Source organism: Lissotriton vulgaris, chromosome 11 (genome assembly GCF_964263255.1).
Source record: "Lissotriton vulgaris chromosome 11, aLisVul1.2, whole genome shotgun sequence".
NCBI classification, from domain to species: Eukaryota; Metazoa; Chordata; class Amphibia; order Caudata; family Salamandridae; genus Lissotriton; species Lissotriton vulgaris.
This window is the reverse complement of record NC_141699.1, coordinates 554822339-554841363: the sequence shown is the minus strand read 5'-3', so window position 1 is coordinate 554841363 and position 19025 is coordinate 554822339. Positions and strand designations below refer to the sequence as shown.

General features: G+C 50.0%; 1 protein-coding gene across 2 annotated transcripts in view; it reads left to right on the top strand.

Moving 5' to 3' along the window:
- PDLIM2 (PDZ and LIM domain 2) overlaps nt 1–19025 on the top strand; it is a 222616-nt gene that overhangs the window by 153893 nt on the left and 49698 nt on the right. For both annotated transcript variants that reach the window (XM_086943624.1, XM_086943625.1), the window contains exon 7: nt 13522–13664. In XM_086943624.1, coding sequence (XP_086799750.1) covers nt 13522–13664 — 143 coding nt within the window. The remainder of the gene's footprint in view (nt 1–13521; nt 13665–19025) is intronic.

Below are 19025 nucleotides of genomic sequence, written 5' to 3'. Positions count from 1 at the left end.
TATAGAGCGCTACTTATCACCCGTGAGGGTCTCCAGGCGCTAGGGATGGTGGGGATGGGTCGTGCCGCTGCTCCGAGTTATTTGTTGAAGAGACAGGTTTTCAGTCTCATTATGAACTCCAGTACCGTTGGTGCTGATCGAAGGGGGGGGGGGGTCGTTTCACAGTTTAGGGGGCAGGGTGGGAGAAGGAGCGGCCGCTGCTTCTGCGGATTCGAGGGGAGTGGGCGAGGTGGAGAGAGAAGTGAAGCGGGTGGAAAGGATCACAAATTTGCTAGCATTCGCGACAAGAATTTGCAATTCTATTAAGGACACGGAGGCGAGGATTATGCTTCTCAATCTTTACTAGAAGCTCACAGCAGCCAATGAAAATGCTTGCTTTTCATTCCAATAAAACGTTAAACTGCATATCCCATCATGCTTTACACATAACCACGCCCCCTTAGTCCATAAGAGGCCTTAGCCTGCCGCCATCTTCCTCTTTCTTGCGGCGAACAGCTCCAACCGAACTTTGTAAACTCCAGAACTCTTCCAACGGGAAGGAGAACCTTCAGGCGAACCATCCTGTCATTCTTCGAGGCTCAATCACCCTTTTTTTCCGAACCTGAAAGAAAGGATACGAGACCGTAACCATCTGGGTGGGCAAGCATTTTATAATTCCATATACAATGCCGGGTGGGATAATCCTCGCCTCCGTGTCCTTAATAGAATTGCAAATTCTTGTCGCGAATGCTAGCAAATTTGTGATTCTATGTCAGGACCGGAGGCTTCTGATTATGCACGTTTAACGCTTATTGAAAACAACAGAGGTAATATCCCCCACCGGCTTATAATAAAACGTCTTGAAGGTCGATTCCGACGACCAATCTGCACAATGCATAATATCATGAATGCTGGAACCCAACATGAACGATTTCGATGCCATAGCACCCCTGACAGAATGCGCACCAAACATGGTGATGTCAATGCCAGCTTCTTCCATCACAAAACGAAGCCATCTGGCAATGGTGGCTGCAGCCACAGCTCTGAACGGCTTTTGTAAGGCTATCAAAAGCTGCGAACAGCCCTGAGGCCTAACTGCCGCAGTACATTCCTCATAAGTCTTAAGACATTGAACGACACATAACTTTTCATTCTCCTGAAATGCATTATACGATACCTGTGTAGACAATGTTTTAGTACGCCGAACAATCTGAAAAGAAACTCCTTCCGGAGTAAATACTCTACCTGTTATGTCCAGCGCGCGAACGTCCGATGATCTCCTACACGCCGAAAGGCAAAGCAACATAGCCAGCTTGGCCGAAAGCTGTTTTCTGGAAAGATCCCTGTTAGCTGGCCATTTGTCGAAGAGGTCTAAAACTCGCTTGACATCCCACAAACCAGAATATTTAGGTTTAGGGGGATTCTCTACCCTAATACCCTTCAACAATTTACACACGACAGGGTGCATACCAATGGGTCTCCCCTCCAGCTGAACGTGGCCCGCTGAGATGGCAGATCTGAAATTGTTGACCGACCGATAGGCCAGGCCCTGCGATGCCTTATCCGTCAGGAAATTTAACACATGGGGTAAGCCGGCCCCCACGGGATCCAAATGTCGTTCCACGCACCAACCCACCCAGCCTTTCCAGGCCGAGGAGTATCGTTTCCTCGTGGAAGGAGCCCAGGCCTGCTTGATGAAGTCTGCAGCCCTGCTCGAAATTCCTGGCACTTGCCACTGTTGCCTGAAAGCCTCCAGGCCATCAGCCGGAGCCTGCCCTCCGAGATCAAGGGATGTGTCTCCTGATGAGGGCCCAGCAACAGCCTCGTCGACTCCGGGAGGAGTCTGGGGAGGTCGCAGCTCCACTGCATCAGTTTGGGGAACCAAGATTGGGACGTCCACCAAGGCGTCACCATGACCACCTCCGCGTTCTGTCTGATCACCTGCGACATCGCTCTGGGGATCAGCAAGAAGGGGGGAAACGCATAGTGAATCCCCATTGACCAGTCCTGCAGAAAGGCGTCCGTCGCCTGAGCTAACGGATCCGGTCTCCAACTGAAGAATCGAGGGATCTGGAAGGTCAACCTCGATGCAAATAAGTCCGTCCCGAACGGACCCCAAATGCTCACTAGCCACTCGAACATCCTCGGGCTCAACTTCCAATCGCTGAAGTCCCGGAGGTACCTCGAGTTCCAGTCCGCCACCTGATTTGACTGGCCCGGGAGATACTCCGCAATGACCGATATCTGGTTGCGGAGGCAATAATGCCAAAAGTCTTTGGCTATTTGTACAAGCATGGACGACCTCGTGCCTCCCAACTTGTTGATGTACCTCACTGCCGATATATTGTCCAGACGCAGGAGGATACAGCAGGATGTCCGCTGAGGGGACAATGTTCTCACCGCGAACGACCCCGCCAGCAGCTCCAGACAATTGATATGGAGGGAAAGCTCCTCCGGGGACCAACGTCCTCCCGTGGAGATGTCTCCACAACGCGCGCCCCAGCCCCAGCGGCTGGCGTCGGACTCTATTGTGACTTCCGGGAGTGAACCGAAGATCGCTCGGCCATTCCAAGCGTCGACGTGTCCCAACCACCATTGCAACTCCGACCTCACCTCTTGCGTGAGGGGAATGCTGTCCGAGTACGAGAGACCCTTCTGAAGGTGTTTGATCTTCAGTTGTTGCAGGGCCCTGTAATGAAGCGGGCCCGGTAAAATCGCCTGGACTGAAGACGCTAGAATTCCTACCATTCTCGCCAGCGCTCTCAAGGAGACAGACTGGCTGCTCAGCAGTTTCCGGATCTCTTTCTTCAGATCTCGAAGTTTGTCCTTCGGAAGGCACATTTGGGCCATCACCGAATTCACCGTGAAACCCAGAAAATCTATAACCTGTGAAGGAACCATGACCGACTTCTTGGTGTTTATAACAAAACCCAGGTCCTGCAAAATAGTCGTGGTCAGTTGGAGGTGTCGTAAGAGAGTCTGCCGACACTGGTCCACTATCAGTATGTCGTCGAGGTATATGATAAGGCGAATACCCCGTTCTCGGAGGTACGCTACTACCGGCTTCATCACCTTGGTGAAGCACCAAGGCGCCGAGGAGAGCCCGAAAGGCAGAACCAAATATTCGTACCATCGGTCTCTCCATTTGAATTGAAGAAACCTGCGATGTGGGGGGAAGATTGGAATAGAGAGATACGCATCTTTCAGGTCCAGCCGGACCATCCAATCTCCCACCTGCAGTAGATCCGTTAAAAGATGGATGCCTTCCATCTTGAAATGATTGTACGTCAGGAATTGATTGAACTCTCTGAGGTTTAAAACTAGTCTGTTTCCACCCCCTTTCTTCTGAATCACAAATATGTTGCTGCAGAAGCCGTGAGGGCACCGAGTACTTGGGGCAATCGCGCGCTTCTGTAGCAAGGACGCAATCTCTTCGTCTATGAAACTGGCCTCTAGTTGGGAAAAATGGAGAATTGGGGGTACGCTTGTCTGAACTGGACTTGAGTAAAACTCCAGGTGAAAGCCCTGAACAGTCTGTAAGACCCAAGCGTCCTGAGTAAGGTCCTCCCACCGCCCCAGGCAGTGCCGAGTCCGACCCCCCAGAGGAAGAAAGGAAGTATCTGAAATGCTCACCTGAGCTCTGCTGGTGCTTGAACTTCCCTCGTCCATCTCCAGTCTGATATCTGTTTTTGTTGAACCTCCTCCGGGAGGGGTAGAAGGTTCCTCCTCGAGTTGAGTCAAAATCATTTCTGCCCCTTCCGAAGTCTCCTCTGTGGGGGCCAGGAGGACCTCCTCGGCCTGACGAGCGACCCCCGCCTCGTCCGGCCCTGTGAAAAACACCCTGGCTGAGGGCGCGCTTGATGCCCGACTGGGCCTTGTCCAAAGCTGTAAAGGTACCGACATATTTGGAGACGTCCCTAACGAACTTGTCACCAAAAAGAAGGCCTTCTGCAAGGGGTCCCGGTTCCGCGTCAGCGAGCTCCGTTAGATTCGAATCCATCTTCATAAGCAAAGATTTTCTTCTCTCTGCCGAGACAGCGCAGTTCGCGTTGCCCAAAAAACATATGGCTCTCTGGGCCCATCCAGCGAGCACGTCCGGGTTAATGATGACTGAGGTCTCCTTGGCCACAAAGGCCATCTCTAGGATCTTTGCCAAGGGGCCGATGGCATCTAACATTTTGTCCTGACACCCCCGCCATGCCCTATCCAGACCCCTCTTCGGGTCCTTGGTGAACTTCTTCAGAAAGGTGAGAAGGTTAGGGTCAATCTCCGGCGTTTCCGCCACCTGATTTGGGATTTCCGGTCTAGGGCACTCTGAGCGTAAACGATTTCTTACATCCCTAGGGAAGCACTTCCGTAAATTATCATGGATGTACGCCGTGACCGCAGCAGGCGGCATCCAGTCTTGTGATCTGGGGTGTACAATCTCCAATGGGTCAAAGGTGAACGGTGTATCATCCGGCGCGAGGCTCTTGGGCTGCGCCACCTTTGTCTTCTTTGGAGGATTGCGATCCTCTGAGGTGTCGGTGTCCGTATCAGTGTTCGTGCCAGTATCCGTGTCCGTGTCTGTGACATGGACCCTACGTTTACTCATGGCCTTGGCCCCAGCGTAAGAATGGTCCGCCGTGTCCGGCAGGGTAGCTAAGGCCTGCATGTGAGGCCAGGTGGCAGAGTCCCCTGAAGGACCCGAGGTGGATGCATCACCCTTCTTCTTCTGAGGTTTAGTAAAGCCATGTCTTTTGGCAAAACCTTCTAGTTGTCGTCGGATAGGACGAAGGGCTGAGGCCAGTGCCTGGTGAACTGTCTGAGGTACAGTAGTTTCCATCTCCCTGTTAACGGAGGACTGGACCGAAGCGTCCAAAGCACTGACAAGGTTGTCCTCCAAGGCAGCAGTCTGCCTGTTCTCAAATTCCTCCTCCTCATAGTACCCCTCATTAAACTGCTCTTCGGACATTCTCACTGTGAATCCTTTCTAGGTTGTGGTCAGACAAACCAGGTACAAGGAGGGTCAGGGGGGGGGTCAGCCCACACAGCACACAAACTTTCACTACCTTCAACCCCCTCAGCAAAGCTGTAGTCAAGGCGGGCCAGAGACCCAGGCCACTGCAATACACTGAGCGTGTGCGCGCTCTAATTGGCCTAATTAGTATTTGTACCACCTCACCAGGCGATCGCTAAGGCAGAGGGATCCTTCCTAACACTCCGACAACAAATCGCAATTGAAACTAAAAAACGCGGGTCGCGCCGCGACGTGCAGCCCAAGCGCGACTGAATCCTACCAGAAATTAGCCCAATTCAGCGCGCTTTGGGGTGCACGCCGCGGCCGAGAGCCACCCGGCCTGAACAAGCGTCAGCGGCGATTAGGGAAGCCGTCTGCGCATGCGCTAACGCGCGTAGCCTACGGGGACAACACCGGGCTCCAGCAGGCTCCACAAGTAAACTACAGGCCTCCGTCTGCCTCCGGTCAACGACCGTCGCTACCCTCGCGCCAATACAGCGCGCTCCTGCCACATGAGGAATCGATTACCTGAAAGACGGGCACAAAGGTGCGCCGCCGAAGCAACGCTACTCCCCCTGAAGAGGTAACAACCTCAGCGAAATAGATAGCAGTATAAGAACCAATAACCAGTATAAACAAAGTATACAGTGCCAAGTAATGTCAATCTAACAATAACATGCGCAATAGAGACACAGAGGGAGTAACAAGGTTGTACTTAGCTCTGTGAGCAGCAAAGAAAGAGGAAGATGGCGGCAGGCTAAGGCCTCTTATGGACTAAGGGGGCGTGGTTATGTGTAAAGCATGATGGGATATGCAGTTTAACGTTTTATTGGAATGAAAAGCAAGCATTTTCATTGGCTGCTGTGAGCTTCTAGTAAAGATTGAGAAGCATAATCAGAAGCCTCCGGTCCTGACATAGAATCGTGCTGCTTTCTTCCTCTTCTCTACCCTGACTTTACTTGCAGAAATTGTGCTTCTTGCTCAGGAATCCAGTCGTTAGAAACCCCTCCCAGCACTGTCTCCGTGATGTCACCTCTAAACTCCAATGTCAGCCATTTTTATGTGGCAGGCCAAGGAAGGTTATTGACACTCAGGACAGGGACAAAGCAGATTCCTTCGCATGTTACAAAATTCTAAGAAATCAGGCATTTTTTTATCACTTGCAAGCATAAAACAATGGCTCACTTGGCCAGGCTGCTGCTCAGTAACTAATAAAGATTACCAATCTAGGAAATACACAATTACAACAGACAAAAGCATGCTTAATAGTCTTGGAACAAGAATTTACTGAACGTGGTCTAGACTCTTTGTGAGCCAGGCTTGTCAAACTGCGAGTTAATGCAATAAATATTTTTGAAAAGGGCCAGGAGTTATGCTGTTACACAATGTTTAACTCCGGCTTTGCAAGGCAGTTCTTTAAAGTCTACACCGCGTGGGTTCTTTTACCTCATGTTATTGGCTATTTGATGTATTATTCTGCCTTCCAAGAAATGTTTCCCTTGGATTTGGGAGGGACTGTTTTATATCTAGAAATAACACTCAATCATCACATGTTTCATCCTATAAATGTGTTTGTCTCCTATGTGTATTTATTAAAAAAAGCAATTATGTTTTACTACTTTCTTCCCTGCATTGGAAAAGACAATAGGGTAGGTTTTGTGTGAGGAACCGCATTTGCGAATTCCTGTGTTTTACATGTGTTGGCAATTAAAGCCAGGCCCCACTGGCTTTGCCAATGCTTTTTTATGTAGTGCAGGGTACACTAATTCTATAGCCACGGAGTGTTTTACGTTCTTAAGCAGACTAATGTCTAAGGTTGTGGGAGGCAAAGGGTTAAAGTGTAGGTGGTAAGTTTGAAAGGCCTCTCCTGGTCCATTTAAATAAGAGTAAAATGATTTTTAGAATAAGGACCTTTCTCTGTCTTGATACTCCGAAGGGCCTAGCGGACGATTGTTCTTGCTTGCATCCTGAGATCTGTGGGCACAGTGTATGTCAAATTATCCCAGAAAGGGTGCCTGTGAGGAAAAGGTGACCAATATCTGGAGACAAACAGTTGTCCTAATCAGAGTCATCTGTGTGAGTCCTACAGCGGGCTAGAGGACTTGAGTCCTTAATACATCTATGGGAGTCTGTCTGTTTTTATAGTGTGACTTTTAGTCCCTCCTTTGTTTCTTTTTTGAGGTGCTTGTTTTATGGCTAGGGGACTTGTGCTCTTCAACAGTCAATATACAGAAGACCACAATGCTCCTCTACTTACTTTCAAATCGGTATAACTAAAAAAATAATCAGTATCCTGAATCAGACGTTTAAAAAATATATATTTTATTCCATATTGTAAACGTCTTTTCTATTGTACATGCACTTGAATATGTGTTTCTGATGGGCTTCCTATCCTGCTACAATGATCTTAAAAATAATGCTCTCACATCAAAGCATCCAGACACATTCATTCAAAAAGACGCACATCCACCCTATTCACTAGAAACAATGCTTAGAATCCCATGTTGGCATTACTCTGATTCCTTAATCTTTTCTATAGAGCCCAACAATCATTTGCATTCCACAGAATACTTACAAAATGCGTCTAAATTAATATCTTTTTTTTAACACATATCCATATACATCAAAAATATGTATAGTATTAGCATAAAGAGAATTGCGCCGACAAGCGTTGAAGTGAGACACAGATACAGATATAGCTTACATCTGACCGTGAAATAGATGGAGGACCCCTCGCTCACCAAATCAGGACCCTTTTCCAGTAAGGTAAAGGAGACAGAATTACTTTGAATTCTTAGCGATTTCTGGGGAAACATGTATTCTTCCCCATATATTCATTTAGTCTGAATTATCTCTATGGAAAATACCTTTTTGATTGAATACCTTGAATGGAATTTGCAATATATTCCAGCTGAAGTATACTGCTTAACCTATTAGTGTTCTCGAGCTGAGTAACTCTTTGCTACAGTAGATGGAACGGGCTTCCCGAAAGGTCTCTCTCTTGCTTGGATGGCCCCAACCACCACCCAGATAATTTGTTCAGTGCCCTGATAAAGGTGGCAAGACTAATTCTTAACTGTTTCTCACCGAAATGCACGTCTGCGCAATTCTCTTTATGCTAATATTATACATATTCTTGATGTATATGGATGTGTTAAAAATATATTAATTTAGACACATTTTGTATGCATTCTGTGGAATGCAAGTTGACTCTTGAGCTATATATAATTGATTAAGGAATCGGAGTAATGCCTACATGGGATTCTAAGCATTGTTTTTAGTGAATAGGTTGGATGTGCGTCTTTCTGAATAAATGTTTCTGGATGTTTTGATGTATGAGGGTGAGCTTTTTAGATCGTTGTAGCAGGAAAGGGAGCCCATGAGAAACAAATATGCAAGTTTATGTACAATGTACAGTAGAAAATGAATTAATATTATGTAATAAAGTATGTTTTTAATGTCTGATTTATGATACTGATTATTTTTTGAGTTCTACATATTTGAAAGCACGTGGAGCATTGTTGTCGCTTGTATTTTGACTGTCGGGTTTCCCCTGGTGTTGTCTCCTTCTATTCTTAAGCCAACAGGAGCCCTCTTGTGTTTGACTTGTACTCCACATACATCTATGGTAGTGGCAGTCTTTGTAGGGTGACTTTTAGTCCCTCTTTTGTTTCTTTTCTGAGGTGCTTGTTATACAAATAGGTTCTGATATAACAAATGTTGCCTAAACTACTTGTTCTATGATCTTTTAAGTTGCATAGTTTTTGTACATCACAGCCCACGCTTGTGCCACAGCTTCTTGACGCTGTTGGTTGTTTCAGGCAGGGGCATAGCTACAAATAGTGCAGCAGGTAGAGTGGCACCGGGGCTCATTGAACCGTGATAATTGCTGTATTTACTACCCCGGCAGCAGTCATAGGGTTCTTTTCATTGCTTGCACCAGGGTTCATGGCACACTTGCTGTGCTACTGATTTCCGGAGCCTGTTCTCTACTGGCCATGGTTTATCACATGAAAGAGGAAGCTCCTCATAGTACACAGAAAGGAGCTCTGGGTCAGTTTCCTTCAGCCCCTGCTTTGTTGAGGTGCCATCTTAGTTCAGCCCTCACCACAGCACAGGAATGGGAGATGGGGTTGGCCCCTTCACTGATTGGTTGTAGGCCTTGCCAGTCACATTTTGTCGGCTCACAGCGATAACCATTCGGTGTTTGGCTTGTCATGCAGCGTCAGTGACGCCATTTTGCTAGCATACAGTCTACTTCCACATCTGGAAGGACAGCCACTGACAGGCAAAGGGGTTTATGCCAATCTGTTAACTTCTGCTGTGTCCTGCCCTCCTTGTCACTTCACTGCGGCTCATGTCATCCCGGCTCCTGCTGTACCCCGCTTCTTCTGTTTTTTGCATGGTGGTAAAACGCAGACCCGACTTCTGCTCTACTCTGCCCTCGTTGACGCTGCTCATTTCTTTTCAATGACGGTTTTCCAGCAGCTCCTTTGACCTGCATGTGGGGCAGCTCATCTGGTATTCAGCAGTCCTCGAATCGGCTCTGCCCCTCTGTCCTTCAGAGCTCTACTCCGCACTTCAATGCGGCTTCATTACTACCACTATTCCCAACATCACCACCGCTACCAACTAGCACCCCAACCATGATGTCCTTGTGCAGCTGTGTCTGTAAGAATGTGTGTGTGCGTAAGAAATACAGTGATGTGAGCTTGTGCGTCAGACATTGGGTGCTATCCGTAATAAAACAAGCATTAGCAAAGCCTAATACCTTGGTTTGCCAATGCCAGTTTACTTGTATTGGTTTTGCCAATGTTTGTACTTTTTGGGTGCAAGCACTGGGAGCATTTCTTTAAAGCATCTGAGTAGGCCTAGACACAGCGAAGGGGGAAAGATGACACAGGGAAGCCCCTTACTGACCTGCAAAGCCTCTGGAAGGGGAAGAAGACAAAGGTTTCATTTGCTGTATAACCTTCTACAAAATGCCATGGCCTTTACATACAGCCCACCCAACCAACCGCAACTCTTTAAAACTGTAAGAGAGCCAATGGCTAAAAGGGGCTGACCAAAAGCCTGCCCTCTGTATGTGTATACTGTAAGGTATACACGGTTACAAAGTATTGGTAACAGGCCGGGGGGGGGGGGGGCAACCCTCTAGTGGCACCCCATTCAACCCAGGACCAATAAATATCTTTGAGATATGTGGGAACTCGGTGGCCCGGCCTCATCACATTTTGCATGGAGGGGGGCATCGTTTTGTGTTAGGCCATTGATAACATGAGGTCTCCGACAGAAAGCTAAAGCGGTGTATGAACAAAGCCTACAAAGTGCCAACCCTATTGATTTTGCTGATGCCCGTTGGTTACATGAAGTCTTCAAATTATGCAGGAGCGGTTCTTTGGGGTCGCGCGTGTTTCTGGGTTGAATAAACGTGCTCGTCATCCACTCCTCTCTAATGTTTCTGGACATCTGTCTGGCCTGCGTGCACTGCAGATGAGCTGTCTGCCTGGGGCACGCGCTCTCACTTAGGGCGGCCTCTATTTCTACTTACTTGTGTTTCCATCAAAATATAACTAACAGCAGATGGGGCGATTGGGGTAGGGGGGCGGTCGAAGGGCGAAGTCTTACAGCAAGGCGTACACTGCTAAATGAAACTAACACAGCCGGGGCGCAACAGCGCCGACAAGGCACTGAGGAGGAAGCTGAACTCACTGGAGGGACAGGAGGGAGGTCACTCTGCTGCATTCCTGTAACATTGACAGACAGGGCTCTGCCCGGCGGGGAGCGAGTTCAATATGAACATTTTGTCTATCATGCGCTGGAGTATGGCGCCCCTGTGTGGCCACCGACAATATTTCAAGGTGTTTGTGAGGCTTGCGGGACCGGAAAGGCCCGGGATGATATCTGTGTTAAAAACAAAACTACATGAACAACGCACCCTTATGCTGCTTCAGAGTCTACGAATTACAGAGCAGTTAATGTGTGCATCGCTGCAAGGTAGCTCGGGGGGGTTGAGCGCGCCCTGCATGCATCAGGGTGGACTAGCAGGCGTGGTTACCAGATATTACAGCAGCATGCCATCAAGGACGCAGTGATTCGTTCCTGGGTTTAGTTTAACAATCTAATGAATTCTGGGACTTCTAGTTCAATCGAAATAACAACAACAATGAAACCAGGATTTTTAAAATAAAAGCACAGGGATGGAGGATTGTGTCCTTGGTGACATGGTACCACCTGGTATCCATGCCTTCAGGCCACAACATTGCATTTCGTGACAACCAGTCCTCGTTCTACGAGGCAATTAAAAGAGTACTATCCGTTTGTGTGCAGCGATGGCACTTATAGTTAAAGCGGATAAATGCAATGGTGCCGTTAAATCTAGGTTTCCCACGTCACTCTGTCACCATAGACACTCTCTGTCGCCAGTCAAGAGCTTTTAACCTGCAAATCACCCATGCCTGGTCTATTTATCTCATTATTGTGTTCGAAGCAAACCAAGCCTAAGACATGCAAAATGCATTAGATTGTCACTTGAAAGCCCAACTTTGTAAAATGGTGCCCATGACCACATGGAGTGAGCTAGCCACGGTATTTAAATCTCGGTCCGGCAATTACTGCAAAGTTGTTACACATGTTTCCTTTAGAAATGAGAGCTACAATAAAGTATGCTGTCCTAGCTGTGTGGCACTCCATCGTTCGGCCAGGGCTTGGTGACTGGTCTAACTCTGCCGTTGATTTGCTCATAGGTTTGTAGAAATTAACTACCCAGTTAATACAATCAGATGACTCTGTGTCACCAAGAACACAATGCTCAAGTCCTGGGCTTTGGTTTTGCAAATCCTTGTTTGTAGACCTATTAGTTCAACAGCATCAACTAGTGGGGATCTGGACTACAACTCCCAGAATGTATTACACTGCTATAGTAAAACACAGTAAGGCGTCCTTGGTAGAGGTGGGCGAGCCACTGAAAGCTCGAGTCAGGCTTGAGCCTAAAGCCTGGCTCAGCTCGAAGGCCTGTTAGAAACACAGGCCCTTAACGAACCGAACTTTCCTGTGGCTTCTGTCTGCCACCCTCCTTCCAACCAGGATGTGGCACTATGGGCAGAGCCGCCGACTTTGAAATTGGTGAACCAGGTTCAAGTCTCGGCTGATTCTGGGAAAATCACTTAATCTCCCCAGTACCTATAAATAATGCATGTGACCTTGTGTAATGTAACTGGTGCTCATGTAAAGCACTTCAGTGCCTTCCGGCCGAGTTCACGCTATTAAAACCTGCAGAAAAGTGCATTAAGAGGTAAAAACAAAACTTTAACATTAGGAAAGATAGATACCCTTTTCCTGGCTGATTTGTACAAAGGTAAACCAGAAAACCTAGATAAATCATGGCTTTGTCACTTAAATTGTGTGATCTTAGGCAAATATTTTATTTTGACAAAACTCTTTTTCCTTTGTTATCTCTTATGAACGCTCTTTCAAATATGTGAGTTCAGAATACAAGTTGTACAAGAACCTACTGTGCTTGACTTAATCGACTATAATGTTGCTCTATAATAAACTGGGCCACTTACAGGATTTACATGGCAATTATCTTGCCTCTTAGTGCACTAATGGTTTGTTTAAAAACTATAATTTTAATGAGTACTTCTCAGTGCAGTGCTATAATGTGAAAATAATGTCAAAGCTTCACATGGTAAAGAAATACACTTTTTTGAACTTTGAAGTGGCTTTATCATATTCTAAGTGATGTTCGTTGTATTATTTACATAGCAAACATTTTCAGGGCTCGACTTGTGCACGAGCCCTAAAAGCCAAGCCAGACTGTTGGCTTGACTCTGGCTCGGTTCTCCCTGTAAATTTGCTGACTAGCCCACCTCTAGTCCTTGGTGACACTGTGTCATCTAGTGGCCTTCCCGCAAAAGATACCATTTATAATGTCTCAGTCACTGGTAATCGGGTGGTTTGTCTGTTCGAGGGGGTCTCGGACAACCCCAGACACCCCACCCTTTTCCGGTGGTAGAGAAAGAGTCAAATGTTCCCTTTTCAGGTGAATACACTGCAGTTGGAAAAAGTGCACTTTTAAATTGTCCTTTTTCCCAAATTTTAAATTATAGATAGCTGTATTTCTTGCAATTCTGGCCACACCATTATCGATCAGGACAGTTCACAGGTGACTGCATCAGCCATTAATATGTCAATTGTTGTGAATCAGCCAGAAACGAGATTGATACATGAGCACAATTTCTTTATTTAAGGCTGGTCAGTTTGACAAATTTAAGGTGTCAATCTTTTATTCTCCTCAAAGCGCAAACAATGAGAAAAATAACTCAGATGGGGAAATAAACGTAGGGACCAACTTCGGTTAGATTGTGTTTTTATTTTTTATTTCTCTCTTGACTCTTGGGCTCTCTACTTCTCATTATACCTCCACCCCACTTCCGAGCTTTCTCCCTCCTCCTTTGTGGTAACTCTTCAGTTCTCTCAGGACTGTCTCCTCCATTTCATCAGACCTCTCTCACCTTCTCATGTTCTTTATTTGTTTTCAGGAACGGGGAAGCTACTCGGGAAGAAGTGCTTCTCCAGTCGGTGTTTACTCTCCAGTGAAAAGGCCGCAGTCGCCCTTGCACCCTGGGGCACCCCCTGTCCAGACCTCACCACAGATTGTGCGCTCGAGCAGCCCCAGGAAGAGGTAGGTGGGTGATGGGGATCCTCAGATTTTTGGACCCGAGTAACTGGGGGAGGGAGGGAGCAAGTATTGTGTCTGTATCACCTGGGAGCATTGGACCTCCTGAGACACCGTAGCCACTCCAGCTTTGCACCTCGAGAGACTGTGGTTATCCATGTTGAGCAGTGGGGAGACGCATCCGTGTGAGGGTACACTCCGAGGAGGAGCTTCTGCTGTGATGGTACATTGGGGTTGAGGAGAACGACCTGCAGCAAGGATGCACTGAAAGCCAGCGAGCGCTCAGGGGAAAGGTCTGCTGGAAGGGGAGAAGCACAGCAAGATATGCTAGGAGAGTGGCGGTGCTTAATTTGTGCCAGTGTGTGTTTGTACTTGGCACCGGCAGCTGTTTCTAAACACCTTCCCTTTTGTCTGTCTATTTTTGAACAGAGCTCATCAACAAACTGTTCAATATTGTTTAAAAGGGTAAAAAAGCCAGTGAATCCCAGCCATCCTTACTGGTTGAGTTAAACCCAAAATATCACACTTATTTTGAATATCTTAGTATTGGGCAGTGCTGACAGGCGGTGTGTAGCGCCAGCCACAGAGCCTCCTACGAAATACCTTAGGCCCAGGCACTTACATTTTTAGAAAATGAATCAGCTGAGAGGGGTACAGCTCTGGTGATATTACACTATACATCTTGGCCGTAGAGGGTTCGGTGCAAGTGTTGTCACTTACAGATGTACTTGCTAGGCGGGGAAAACAAACACCTGTGCACAGCAGACATGTGGTTGATTCGCTCATCGTGTAAGAGTTTCTGACATTAGCTGCCTATACCTTTGCAGACTCAAACTCGCCGCACCGGTTTTCTCCCAGTGGTGCAATATTGTTGAGGCTCATAAGCACTTTTGTTCTCTGCCAGCAGCCCAAGCATGAATCCTGATTGTTGGCACCATCTCGGCACTCACCTACCACTTAACTCTGCCTCAGAGACAGTAGGTGAGCACGGAGAGGCATCAGCATGACGCAGGCTCCTCGATCTAGGTATGCAAACTTAGAAGCAAACAAACCTGCAAAGAAGGCATTGACCGAAGATAGACCTCTGGTAGATGCATATGGCAAAAATCAGGCAGTTCGGCTGGTCTTCCGTCAAGCTCGACACTGTCACATTTAGCCTCTAATGAAAAAGCCTCACTGGCTTACAGTAGCTCAGAGAACCGTTTTTAGGTTTCGCTGGGGGGCGGAGCCGTTAGGCTCCTCCTCCAGAGAAATCTGTAGTTTCTAGTATGGGTGACTTGAACACGCCCCTCTGCTTCATTGGCTAGCTCCATAAATGGAGGCTAGCCATTGGAACAGAGAGGCGTCCGTCAATGCCGGACCAGACACGGGGGCGTTCCCGAGATTCTTTGGCTTTGGCGACGTCACGCGACGCCGGGAACGCCCCCGAGTCTGGTCCGGCCGGGCCGTGCTTGCTGCTGTCCTGCCTTGTGTCCCTCCTCCCGCCGTCCCCACGTTTCCCGCCTCCCTCCCGACGTCCGTGTCCTTTCCCGCCCCCCTCGTCCTCTCCCGCCCCCCCCGTGTCCTCACAAATAGTGGTATCCCGTCCCGCCCGGGGGTCAACCGGCAGCTGCTCGGCACCTTGGCCGAGGCACGAAGGGGCTGCGACCGCATTGGTGGCTTTTCGGAGGCTCGTCGGCAGAGGCGCGCTCTGATTGGCCGCTGCTGTGGGCCTGTCCCCGTGAGCTGCGCCGCCGTTGGTTGGAGCCTCGCCGCGTCATCAGGATCTGCCCCGGGAGCCGCGCTGTGAGTGGCTGACTCCGGGGGAACCCTCGACGTCAGCTTCCAGCCGGACGTGGAGCCAAACAATGTATATTTTACAGGTCAGCGCAATGGCGTGCCTTGCAAAGCGTGACATACTTTGAATAAGCAATAACACACCAGCACACACCTGAGGTGAGAGAGCTCTGAGCTCCTGGAAGGGCGAGGCGCATCCATGAACCATCACTCCCAAGAATGACCAAACCCTGCACTTCGGAAGCACAGTCCGTGCCAGCACCTGACCGGGCGGGATTCCGCCTCGAGTGCACTGCTGGTGGCACTGGGGTCTGCAGGGCGCATGCCCGGACGCCCACCCTCGACGGAGGCCCCGCGCCCCTCAGCCCACACCTCCCATTGTTGTCACACTGATGGAAGAAGGGCGCCGGCGGGCACACGGCTGAGGCGATTTCACCCCAGCCTCACGTCTGTCAGCGTTGAATGTCCCTGCTCCTTGTCACTCCTCGAACAACAACACGGGGGTGGGCGCAGAGCCCCCTCCCGAACCCCAAAACATGCACACAAACAAATTCGCCATCACTCGCAGCCCTTTCACAACACGGGCGGACTGAGCCGCGCTCATTAATCTGCTGTCTGGTTATCAATGGAGGCCCCGCCCTGCCCCCGGCCTCCCCCCTCCCGGGCTGGGGGAGCTGCCATCGCACTAGAAGAGGAGGCGCAGCGCCCGCGCCGCGCTGCGCCCTTATCTCTGCTCTGGTGCCTGCGCGCATTCCTGCCCACCGCGTGCTCTCCACAGCTCTCGCGTGCTCCCTCCCCCTCCGGGGTCGAATCACGGGGTGGCAGCACCCCAGGCTGGACATGGCCTCAGTGCACAGGCGAGGATTGGGGCGAACACCCCCACCCCCACACGAGGTGCCACTTCAGCCCCCACGTGTGTGTATGTTTCTAGGAACCTGTGTCTGAATTGGGGAAGGGGGACATGTACAGCGTCATTGACTTGTTTTTACAACGGCCGCACAGGTACTTGTCGAATGCATTTGTATAAACATAAATATATGCATTAAATAAAATTGGGCCTTGCGCACGTGAGCAGTCAGTCGGGTTAGCAGGGGCACCATATTTAAATATTGTTTCCTAAGGCACAGCCGGCCAATGGTACCCACACGCCAACAACGCAGTCAGCCATTCCTTTGAGAGACACCAAATGAGGTGCCAGACAGCGCTTCGCGCCCACAACACTTGCGAGGGCGCTATAGCGATAATGCAATGCAACACTCTCTGAGCAGGAGAGGGGTAGCCACTCTGGAACATGGACTGTAACTTCCAACTTGCTAGTGACCACGTCACGCTTTCATTAAAAAGAAAATCTCCGGAGATCTGAAGTTACCGTAAGAGGCCAGGCGCGCTCGAAAAAATATCCCAAATAAATAAATATACAAAAGCAGATGCCCTCGAGTGCACAGTGAGCTGCAAGGCCAATAAAGGCTTTCCTGTATCGTAGGGAGCAATGGAAAAGCTGCCAATTTCTGGCACACACGCGGGAGGAGAAACCTCTGCCTCGCCCCAAAAGAGGTGGATGAGGAGGACATTAGACCACGTGTTTTCTTGTCCTGGTGTGGCCCCTCTTACAGAAACTGGAGCCTCAGCCTTTCCCCCAACTTTTAGCTAGGTTTTAAAACTCCTTTTGTGCTTTGCTAGAGTGTCATTGAAACTCACAGCCGTTCACAATACTTACTGCTCCTCCTTTTAACCAATTCTGAAAGGCCATTCCTGGCTGCTCGAATCTCGCTCTCACAGTGGTGAGCTGGGGCAGCGTAGCCCGGCCGCGGGCTGACGCGCAGGCCTGCTCTTGTTTTGGGAGGTTATCTGATCATAACACAGATTCCTGAAACACCGCAAGGCCCCGGGAGCGCGTGCACGTGGGTAGCTGATCCGAAACGGCCGGCCCTGGGTTAACCTGCAACCCCCAGAGCACGCACGGAGCCATGCACAGAGCAGCATTCTTTGAGAGCGAGACTTTTCAACCGCTTGTCCCCCACGCGAGGTATATTATTATTTGGCATCCTTACAACCAAACATCGAGCAAGTGCCTGGAACAGGATCAAACCTTTCCAGGCTCTGAAGAGCCGATAGCATCCGCCCGAAGATAAGGAACGCGCTGACAAAACTACAAGCCGTGGTGCGCATGCGTGGGTTCCTGCGAAGATGCTTTCGGATAACGTTTGGAGACAGTGTTCCGCCTTGGTATTTAAAACTGGGTTAATGAGTAAGCTGGCAGCCCTTTGATGCCAGGCTGCTGCGGCCCAGGGGAAGCAGCATGGTACAGAAAGTCCCAATAACAGTGCAACCATGATTTATGTGGCTGCCAACGCAACCTGGGGGTTCATAGCGGGCTTCTGGGGCGCAGGGAGGCCGGCCTCTTTATCCACCGCCCCTCCAGCCCAAGGGCTTCTTGCATATAGGCTGAGTTCTACAATGGTCCCTTCATTAATTATTCGAGTATGTTTGTGTGTGTGTGGGGGGGGGGGTTAAGGAGGGAGTGTTGTCATTTTTAGGTTTCGCTGGGGGGCGGAGCCGTTAGGCTCCTCCTCCAGAGAAATCTGTAGTTTCTAGTATGGGTGACTTGAACACGCCCCTCTGCTTCATTGGCTAGCTCCATAAATGGAGGCTAGCCATTGGAACAGAGAGGCGTCCGTCAATGCCGGACCAGACACGGGGGCGTTCCCGAGATTCTTTGGCTTTGGCGACGTCACGCGACGCCGGGAACGCCCCCGAGTCTGGTCCGGCCGGGCCGTGCTTGCTGCTGTCCTGCCTTGTGTCCCTCCTCCCGCCGTCCCCACGTTTCCCGCCTCCCTCCCGACGTCCGTGTCCTTTCCCGCCCCCCTCGTCCTCTCCCGCCCGCCCCCCTCGTCCTCTCCCGCCCCCCCCCGTGTCCTCACAAATAGTGGTATCCCGTCCCGCCCGGGGGTCAACCGGCAGCTGCTCGGCACCTTGGCCGAGGCACGAAGGGGCTGCGACCGCATTGGTGGCTTTTCGGAGGCTCGTCGGCAGAGGCGTGCTCTGATTGGCCGCTGCTGTGGGCCTGTCCCCGTGAGCTGCGCCGCCGTTGGTTGGAGCCTCACCGCGTCATCAGGATCTGCCCCGGGAGCCGCGCTGTGAGTGGCTGACTCCGGGGGAACCCTCGACGTCAGCGGAGGCCAGTGGGAGCTGCGACGGGGGCCGTGCCTGCGAGGGTGAGTCTTCGGCCCAGAAGCTGGGGGAGATCGCCTTCCACCCCGCACCCGGTATTGACACCGGCTGAAGAGAGGAAGCGCTGGGGGGCTGTGCGCTCGCTCGCCTTCAGTTTCCCAACTCTCTTCTCTTGCTTCCCCAGTTCTCTTGCCCTCTCTCATTCCGTACTCCCACCTCTCTTCTCTTCCTTCCCTTTTCCCGGCTCTCCTTCCATTTCCTTACTCTCTTCCTTTCCTATCCCTTTCCCGGGCTCTCTTCCCCTCTCTCCTTCCGCATTCCCACCTCTCTTCCCTTCCCTCCCCTGTCCCCGGCTCTCCCCCAGCTCCCTCTAGCTGCAGCCACAAAAGTAATCTAATAATGGCGCCGGTTCTGTGGCAG